Source organism: Nipponia nippon, unplaced genomic scaffold, assembly GCF_047370975.1.
Source record: "Nipponia nippon isolate SJK-2023a ecotype South Korea unplaced genomic scaffold, ASM4737097v1 scaffold_97, whole genome shotgun sequence".
NCBI classification, from domain to species: domain Eukaryota; kingdom Metazoa; phylum Chordata; class Aves; order Pelecaniformes; family Threskiornithidae; genus Nipponia; species Nipponia nippon.
The window spans coordinates 15,346-24,841 of NW_028262421.1; the positions used below are offsets into that span (position 1 = coordinate 15,346).

General features: G+C 54.2%; 1 protein-coding gene across 1 annotated transcript; it reads right to left on the reverse strand.

Moving 5' to 3' along the window:
• Positions 1-3,774: 3,774 nt before the first annotated feature.
• Positions 3,775-4,734, reverse strand: LOC148050010 (olfactory receptor 14J1-like). Its single transcript, XM_087745556.1, has one exon. It carries the CDS (start codon positions 4,732-4,734, stop codon positions 3,775-3,777), a length of 960 nt encoding a protein of 319 aa, XP_087601682.1.
• Positions 4,735-9,496: the final 4,762 nt, after the last annotated feature.

Genomic DNA, 9,496 nt, shown 5'->3' on the forward strand with positions numbered 1-9,496 from the left:
TCCCATAACACCCTCCTAGACCAAGAATGGACTAGAGAAGTGGAAAGTGAGGGGAATGGCAAACTGCCTGACTTGCTGGGCTCACGGCTCTTGTGACCAGCAACACAAACTCCAGCGGGAGGCAAGTCCCTCATGGTGTTCCCCAGGGTCCAATATTAGGGCCAATACTGTTTCATCTCTTACTGGTCTGGAGGATGAGACCGAGGGCACCCTCAGGGAGTTAACAGATGACAGGATACTGGGAGGAGTGGCTGATAAACCAGAGGGTTGCACTGGGATTCCGAGGGACCTCAACAGGCTGGAGAAGTGGTTCAGAGGAGATCCTTTTGAAGTTCCACAAAGGGAAGAGCAAGGTCCTTTACAGAATAGGACCTCCAGGTCCTGGTGGACAAGAAGTGCGACATCAGCCAGCAATGTGCCAGCAATGTGTATAGAAGGCAATCAGCATCCTTGGCTGCATTAGGAAGGGCAGCAGGCAGAGGCAGGTGATCCCTCCCCCTCTCCTCAGCACTGGTGAGGCAATACCTGGAGTGCTGGGTCCAGTTCGGGTCTCCTCAGTGCAATGAAATTGAGAACTTGCAGAAACAAGTCTGGCTTTGGGCCATGAAGATGACTGAGGACCAGAGCATCTTTCACATGAAGAGAGGCTGAGAGAGCTGGGACTGTTCAGCCTAGAGAAGAGAAGGCTCGGGGGGAATCTCATTAAAGTGTAAAAAAACCTGATGGGAGGGAGTGAAGAAGAGGGATCCAGACTCTTCTCAGTGGTACCCAGTGACAGAAAAAAAGATGAAACCCCATGAAATTCCATCTGAACACAAGACAACACTTGTTTAAAATGTGAGGGAGGTCAAACACTGGATCAGGTTTCCCAGAGAGTCTCCATCCTTGGAAATATTCACAACCCAGCTGGACCCAATGGCTTTTGGCAACCTGCCCTAGCTGACCCTGCTTTGAGCAAGGCTGCTGGACTAGGTGACCTCCAGAGATCCTTTCCAACCCCAACTATTCTGTGATTCTCTGGGTCTGTAATGCCTGGCAGGGTTTCTGAGAACTTTTCTGTAGTATCCCAACACCAACGGGACTCCTGGTGTCCCTTGGAGCGGAGCCTCCTCCTGAGGATGATCTCCCTCACCTTGTAACCCTGAGGACAGGGTGAAACAGTGATTATAAATGGCAGCAATGCCTCAACATGCAGCAGTGTCCCCTACCCCTGAGTCCATGTCCAGCCCCTTCTTCCTTCAGGATTTGAGTCAGAAGGGACATCTGAAGGTCTGCTCTGAGCAGACCTGTTAAATCAGGGAGGTCAGTGCTTTCTCCAGCTGAGTTTTGAAAACCTCTGTGCCCCTGATCCACTCTTTATCAACTATCGTGGTGATATATGTATATACAGATGTTTAAAAAACTCTCTCTCTATGTGTGTGTATGAGTATATAGATGTATTTATTTTTTTCTTTCCTTAACCTGATAAGAAATTCCCCTTACTGCTGCTTGTCTTTATGGTCTCTTGTCCCTTCCTTCCCTTCATGATCCCCAGCCAGATCATCACACTTACTCAGACCAAGGAGAATCACAACGTCGTCTCCAAGCACAGCCTCGCTGGGACCCTCTGGAACCATGCAGGCAGGCTGGGGTGGCCAGATCCAAGCAGAGACACGCCCTACAGAAGGACTGTGGTAGTGAATGGGAGCTGGGGGTTGGGGCAGAGCAAGGGGCCATGGAGGACATCAGAGACGACCTCCAGCAGCTCCCCTTCAACCAAGGCAGGGAGTAATGCACCCAGTGGTGCTCCTGAGAGAGGATGGTGACACAGGGAAAGAGGCACCAGGGGCTGCGGTGCAGGGAACCGATGCTTGCCTCTGTGTCTTGGGCCTCCTGGAAGCGGTGCCAGGGGCTGCACCCCGAAGGCACCCCCAAGCCTGCGAGCAGCAGTGAGTGCTCTCCTGACTGTGGGGAGCTGCTCTGGCTTCAGAGAGTCTGCTGGCAGAGCTGGAGCTGTTGGAGCTCACCCTCCCCCTCCAGTACTATGACTGGGGTGACAGCCCTGCCTGTTTGAGGGTCATTTTGAGGGTCATTTGGGGTCCTGGCAGTATGAGAGCTTCCTGGAGCATCATGGCTCTTGTTGTCATTCCCATCCAATCCCTGCACCAGCGCAGCTCTGCTGCCACACAGCCCAACTGTGCAGGCATCAATGGGGCAGGGTGCATTTGCGGGTGGGAAAACTTCCTCCTGGTACGGTCTGCCCAATAGACCTCAGTGCCACATCCCTCTGCAGCCCTCCTGCTTTGGCAGCCCTCCCCAGCGCTGGTCCCTGCCCAGACTTGGCTGTGTCCCGTGCAGGGGTTCATAGACAGGGGTCTGCCGGGGTCTGGGCATGTGTGAGTTGGGGAAGGGCTGGATGTTCTCCCAGTGTAGGCGGAGCCGGTCACATTTAAATGATCAGCCCACACCTGGACCATGGTGAATGGCCAGGGCTGGAAAACACAAAGGGTCAGGATTGGGGGTGACTTTGGGGCCAGCATATGCGCTGGGGAGACTGTCTCAAGGGCATGTGCTGGGCACAGGGACTGAGGGACAACAGCAAACTCATGGGGTCATGCTTCCTTCAGCGCAAGCCCCGACAAAGGTTCCCAGCCTCCCTTTCAATGCCATGCTTCAGGAGGAACCATGGCACTAAGGGGTGGGGAGTGAGGGATGCCAATTCTGCTTCATCCACTTCCCAGACCTCATGGAGCACCACGACAGAAAGGACTTCTGGCTCTGCACCGTGAGCATGCTTTAGGGTAACCACAGTCTGGGCACTGCTGCTGATGGGCGCAATGCCAGAATTTGTCTCCCCCAGGCAATTTCCAGCCCACATCAGCTGCCACCCGAATTTTCCCCACCTCTCCTCTCATGCAGCTGGACGTTTCCTGGCCCCCTCCCCATGCTCCCTGCAGGGCCTTGACCTGGATGGGGATCGCTACCGCTAATCTGCCTCCCTGGGGGTCTCTGGATGTGGCAGGTGCTTGAAGGGACTGTGGTGCTTCCCCAAGGACAGTAGGTGTGTTCATTAGGGCCCGAGGGTGACAAGAATCACTCTCCAGTCTTCCTTTTTTGTACCTGCTTGGTGCCCACTGCCTCCCCTGGGACTGCAGAGTCCTCGTTCCCCTACAGATCCCTGGGTTTAGCACTTGCCCTTTGGGCGACTCCATTGTGGGGGACCTCTCACTTTGTGGGGCTCATGTCACTGCCCACCCCAAGCACACGCTGTCCAGGGAGATGCCCCAGGCTCCCCACGCAACTCCAGACTCCCATCCTTAAGGACATCGCCTGCCATATCTGGAAGCCCTGGGATGTGTCCCCCACGTGGGACAGCCCTGCATATGTACCTCGGTGACCATTCACCATCTGCACTGTAACTAGAAACTTGAATCCAAACCTTGCTCTCTAACAGGTCGCAACATGACATTGAGCTCTTTGCTCCTGAGTCCAGGGAGCAACAGGCGCTTTTGGGGTGCAGTTGCTCATGACCACTCTTGGCAACAGCTTTGGAAGAGAAGTCGAGGCTTCAGGCACTGCACTGGGGAGAAGCCATTAATTAAAGAGCTGCTATGAGAGAGTCAGCACTGACCCAGTGGTAGCCATACATAAATACATGCTACAGGCAAGACAGAGAAAGCGCAATGAAGCAATAATGATAATGATGATAATGATAATTATACTTATAAACATAGTGATGTTAATGATAACAGAAAACCTCACAAAGTGAAGTCCTAGAATGGTTTACCGTGGGAGTTATTTGTGGAGACGAACAGGAAGTTTATGCCTCCAGAAAAAAGCCCTTGAAATCACTTTCCTCAAGACGTCTTTGAGCTCCTGGTTCCTCATGCTGTAGATGAGGGGGTTCACTGCTGGAGACACCACTGAGTACAGCACTGCCATCAACAGATCCAAGGACTGGGAGGAGATGGAGAGGGACTTCAGGTAGGCAAACATTACAGTGCTGACAAAGAGGGAGACCACAGCCAGGTGAGGGAGGCACGTGGAAAAGGCTTTGTGGCGTCCCTGTTTAGAGGGGATCCTCAGCACGGCCCTGAAGATCTGCACATAGGACACCACAAGGAAAACAAAACACCCAAAGATTAAAGAGGCACTAACCACAAGAAGCCCCACTTCCCTGAGGTAGGCATCTGAGCAGGAGAGCCTGAGGATGTGGGGGATTTCACAGAAGAACTGGTCCAGGACATTGCCTTGGCAGAGGGGTAAGGAAAATGTATTGGCCGTGTGCAGGAGAGCATTGAGAAACCCAGTGCCCCAGGCAACTGCTGCCATGTGGACACAAGCTCTGCTGCCCAGGAGGGTCCCGTAGTGCAGGGGTTTGCAGATGGCCACATAGCGGTCATAGGACATGACAGTTAGGAGACAATACTCTGCTGAAATGAAGAAGATTAAAAAAAAGAGCTGTGCAGCACATCCCAGGTAGGAGATGTCCCTGGTGTCCCACAGGGAATTGGCCATGACTTTGGGGAGAGTAGTGGAGATGGAGGCCAGGTCGAGGAGGGAGAGGTTGAGGAGGAAGAAGTACATGGGGGTGTGGAGGCGGTGGTCGCAGGCTATGGCGGTGATGATGAGGCCGTTGCCTAGGAGGGCAGCCAGGTAGATGGCCAGGAAGAGCCAGAAGTGCAAGAGCTGCAGCTCCCGCGTGTCTGCGAATGCCGGGAGGAGGAACTGGGTGATGGAGCTGCCATTGGACATCTGCTGCTTCTGGGCACTGGGCACTGTCCAAAAAGGAATAGACAGCGACAGGTTAGGAGAATCTTCTCTCGAAAATCCCATGCCATTTCTCATTGAAATCCCCCTCCCTGAGCTGAATGAGTACTGAGTCAGCTCAGTCCCCAACCCTGTCAACTGAATGATATGGCGCCTCACAGTTGTAAATACAGCTTGGGCACCTAGTTCCCATGAAGACACCTCCATTGAAGGACCCCCAGTCATAATTAGAAGAGAAGCTGACCTGCAGCCCCACCTCAACCCCAGAGAACAAGAGCATCACTGACAGGGAGGGAATCAAGGAAGGATACTGCTACGCTCCAAAAAAAAAAAAAAAAACAAAGAATGAAGCAAGGAGAGGAAGGCAGAGAGGCATGCAGGGAAGCCTTCTCCATACCCAGCTGTGCTCTCCACCTCACAGACACAAGCACACATCAATATTAATTGTAGGACCCATGTGCTTCTTTTCTGGAGGTCCAGCTGTGCAGGAGGTAACTCCTGCCCTGGACCCTGGGGCCTTGGGGACAGAGGCTCTTCTGGGTGGGAGAGGAGACCAGGGAGTTGCTCCAGGGAAGGCATCTGCAGTGCAGGGGATGGCAGAGAGGTGCCTGAATCCCCACCTTCCCATGGCACTTCTGGGAGCAGATCCCTTTCACTCCCTGCCCACGTCTCTGGTGCCTGGAGCTGTCCCTGCCAGGGGCTGGTTCTCTGTCCCCACATCTCCTCCCTGTCCCTGCTCAAACAGCCAGTCCCCCCCACTGTGTGCTCAGCTCTGCCCTGCAGACCCCTCCTGGCAGCAGGGCACTGTCCAGGGGCATCTCTGTGCCTGCAGGGGCTGAGGAGCAGCTCAGACAAGTGCTAAGGAGAACTGGGGTCTCCATGCCTTTTCCACAAGGCAGAAGGAAATTCCCATCTCCCACTGCCCACCCAGCCACTTCTCCTTCGGGTAAATGCTGCCTCAATGTCCTTCTTCAAAAGGACCCTCTGCAAATGTCCTGGGGGTGATCTGGAGCTGTGAGCAGCCCTGGCCCATGCAGCACCCTCTCAACAGCAGAACCTGACGAGGGTTGCTGCTTCCACCCACAGCTTCTCCCTAGATTGCTGTGGGGAGCTCCCTGGGCAGGCTGAGAGCTGACCCTGGCAGGCAGCAGGGTCCCTGCCCCAGCACAGAATCACTGCTCTGGAGGACACCCCTCTCCACTGCACCAACCATGGGATGTGCCAGCTCTAGGAGATCCCTCCAGGATACTCAAGTGCATTGCCCTGCAGCCAGAGCCTTACCATGTCAAGGGCTGTGGAGATTTCTGCTCCCATGAGCTCTGTGCACCTTCCCACTCACGTCTGCCTTTAACCTCTCTCTAGCTGGCTCCTCACCCCTCGGTGCCTGCAGGCAGTGCCCTCAGCCCTGCTGCGCTTTGCAGAGGAGCTGCTCCTGGGCAGAGCTGTCTCTCTGCAGGGCTGCCCACTTGCCAGGAGCTCCCTCCAGCCCAGGAGCCCAGCCCAGCTCAGCAGCAGAGGCCCAGCCCAAGGCAGCGCTTTCTCTGCCCCTCTGGGCTCCCTCCAGGTGTCCCTGGGGCTCCAGGGGAACCTGCTGTGAAACAGAATGAAGGAATCACTCATGTTCCCCCTCTCAGCTGGGGAGAGACACTCCTTTCCAGCTGTGTCATTTCTGTCAGAGTTAGGTCTAAGAATCGCCTTCTTTTGTTCGGGTATGAGACCAGTCACCCAGACAGGGACAGGGCAGCTGCTCACTTTAATGGCCAAATACCGGCCTGTGGTGCTACCCCAGATGCCAAAGCTGCCCAGCACAAGGGCATCTGACAAGGGCGTCTTAGGACCTATCGGACAGCAATCCCCGTTCAGAGCTGGTCACTAACAGACACCTCTAATGGCATCTCAGACAGATTTGGGGCTTAGGAGCAAGCTACTGAATGCCACCACTGCAGGGAAGCAGTGCCTGTCCCACGTCTAGCCGTTAGATGCATGGGGCAGTGCATGAGTACGAGGCACACCACAGCAGGGTCTCCACTCATGTGCCAACACTTTCAAATGCTGCTGAATCTTCTTACCCCCATCCTTTGTTCACCTCCTTGATGGTACAATCAAGGAACAGGTGAATGATTTTCACAGCGTGCCTGGATAACAGGATGTCCACAGTCAAGGATATTTTCAGCAGCAACCTGTCCTTCTTGGCGATCAGCTTCACCTCCACCACAGCCTCTCTGGGCTGCAGTGACATTGCAGACAGCAAAGCCCTCTCCTGCCAGGGCCGCACAGTCCAAACCTGTTTCTCTCTGGCATTGGGGAGCACAGGGTTTGCTCACCTTGTGGGTCCCTCATTTCATCCTCACATTGCCATCTGCCATCCACGCCAGCATGTCTCTGCTCTGAAGCAAAGCCTTGGCTTGCACAGGATCTTGGGCACAAGAACTGTGACAAGTCTGAGGTTGGCCCTGGTGGCACCAAGCTGAGGGGCTGCAGCCCAAATGCGCACCAATGGCCTCAGCCTGGGGCACAGACAGGAGGAGCTGGAGCGCTGTGTGCTGTCACAGAGCTGTGACATTGATGTAAATACCTGCTGAGGTGTGGTGGGGCAGGTCAGAAACCTTAAGGTTCTGTGATGCATGGATAGAGGCTGTTCAGAGGAGAGAGGTGGGGAAGATCAGGAGGGGGATGCCCTCAGTGGGAGGGAGCTGCCTGGATGGATGGAGGTCCCCTATGGGATGGGCAGCAGATTGGGTGAGCTCTTGTGGGTGGGGGTCACAGGAGAGACCAGTTAGGGAGACATTGTGGTAGAAGCTAAATAGCTGGAAGCAGGTAAGGAAGAGGACAAAGCCTTATTTAAGCAATGGGAGGAAGTCCATTGACCCCACATCACCCCTAGGGACGCTCATGAGAAGGGGAAACCGCAGGGTACAAACAGTCCCAGAGGTTTCTTCTGGTTCCTGGGGCCAGCTTCTTAGCCCAGCTGCCAGATGGGCCAACAGAGGTGATGCTCACCTGGATCTGGTACTTGCAAACAGGGAAAAGTGGCTCAGGGATGTGAAATCCAGTGTCAGTCTGACCTGAGCTACGCTGTGGGCATACTGGTCTCCAGCCACAGCCATGGGCACAGCCATGCCTGGCCATGGACCTCATTGGGTCTGACTCGCAGACTCACTTCCCAGCTTGAGCCATTATGGATGCACAATGGCACAACACCCTGTCCCTCCAAGTGCCAGGCTCCGGCTGATACACTAAGGCCCAGCACAGCCATGGCACCGCAGTGCTTGTAGAACCAGGCCCTGGAGGTGCTCACCAGGCCAGGGCCAAAGGTGGGCGGCTGGAGGGGAGTCCCTTGAACGCTTTCAAACAATCAAGGTTTGTAGCAAAATTAACCTGAATTATATCTGTGAAATTCAGCTGTATACGGACTGAAAAAGACCTCCTCTCTCCTTCTTCTTCTTTTCTTCCCATCACTTGGCTATATTTCAGAGGAGAGCAAATTGAAGAAGGTGATGCTTCTGGGTGCCAATGAGTGAAAGCGGGGAAGTGAGGCAACACATGCACAATGATGGAAAAGTTTACTAGTTCAAAGCTCTTCTCTTCAGATCTTATCTCTGAAGCCTGAAATCTGCAGCAGAGAACCTTCCTTTCCGCAATTAAGTTGAGATTCCCCCAGCTGTCTTGGCTGTGTCCCCTCCCAACTTCTTGCCCACTCCCAGCCTACTCACTGGCAGGGCAGCCTGGGAAACAGAAAAGGCCTTGACCCAGTGTCAGCACAGTTCAGCAATCGCTAAACCATCGTTGTGTTATCAATCTGTTTTCATCACAAATCCAAACCATAAAACCATACGAGCTACTATGATTAAAATCAACTCTATCCCAACCAAAACCAGTGGAGGACCAAAAGGGGAGGTGTTCCCAATACCTGTCTTCAGGGAGCTGGTCAAATGCCTTGTCTCTGATTCTCTAACCGTGGCTTAGATGCCTGGCTCCTCTTTAGAGCCTTTTCATGAATACCAACATTTAGGGAGCAACCTGGTCTGACCTCAGAGCTGGCCTTGCTGGGAGCTGCACAATGGACTAGAGATCGCTTGAGCTGCTTTCTTCTCTGAATCTTCCCCTGAGCCTGATAGAGACACCCTCACCTTCAACTGAATCCCTTCATCTAGGGCATACTGCAAGGCACAGGCTGCTGGTGGAAGCGTGGGTAGGAAAGGGAGTGCTGGGGGTCTCCAGCCTGGCCTCCTGCCCAAAGGGTAACTACCACCAACCCTGTGGTCAGGCTGGTGGCACTTTTGGGAGCTGAGACCTGAAAACCTCCCAGGGTGGGGATCACAGAGGCACTCTGGGTGTCCTGCTGCAGTGCAGCACCACACTCCTAGGTTTTTTATTACTTTTCCTGTTGCCCTGTGTGAATCTCCCAAGAGGCAGTTTGCGGCTGTTGCCCATGCCATACCATTTCTGACAGCACAAGAGAGGTTTTTTCCGTCATCTCTCCATGCAGACGTAGGATGCCGTTGGGTTTTCCTCGGCACGCCCTTCAGCAGCAGGCTCAAGAGGCTCCGTTCCCTCACTGTCTCCACACAGCTCATGTAATTAGGCCCCTAACACCATCCCTGCTGCCCTTGTCTCGATCCTCTCCAGCTTCTGCCCATTCCTCCAGAACTGGGAGACCACTGGCTTGCATGGCATCCATGGTCATCCACTGGCCCTTTTGCTCAGGGCCACTCCTCACCCAGTCAGGTTGCAGCCCACACTGCTG

Excerpts from the sequence above, each read along its gene's own strand:
- LOC148050010 (XM_087745556.1), bottom strand. The coding sequence starts at position 4,734 with ATGTCCAATGGCAGCTCCATCACCCAGTTCCTCCTCCCGGCATTCGCA.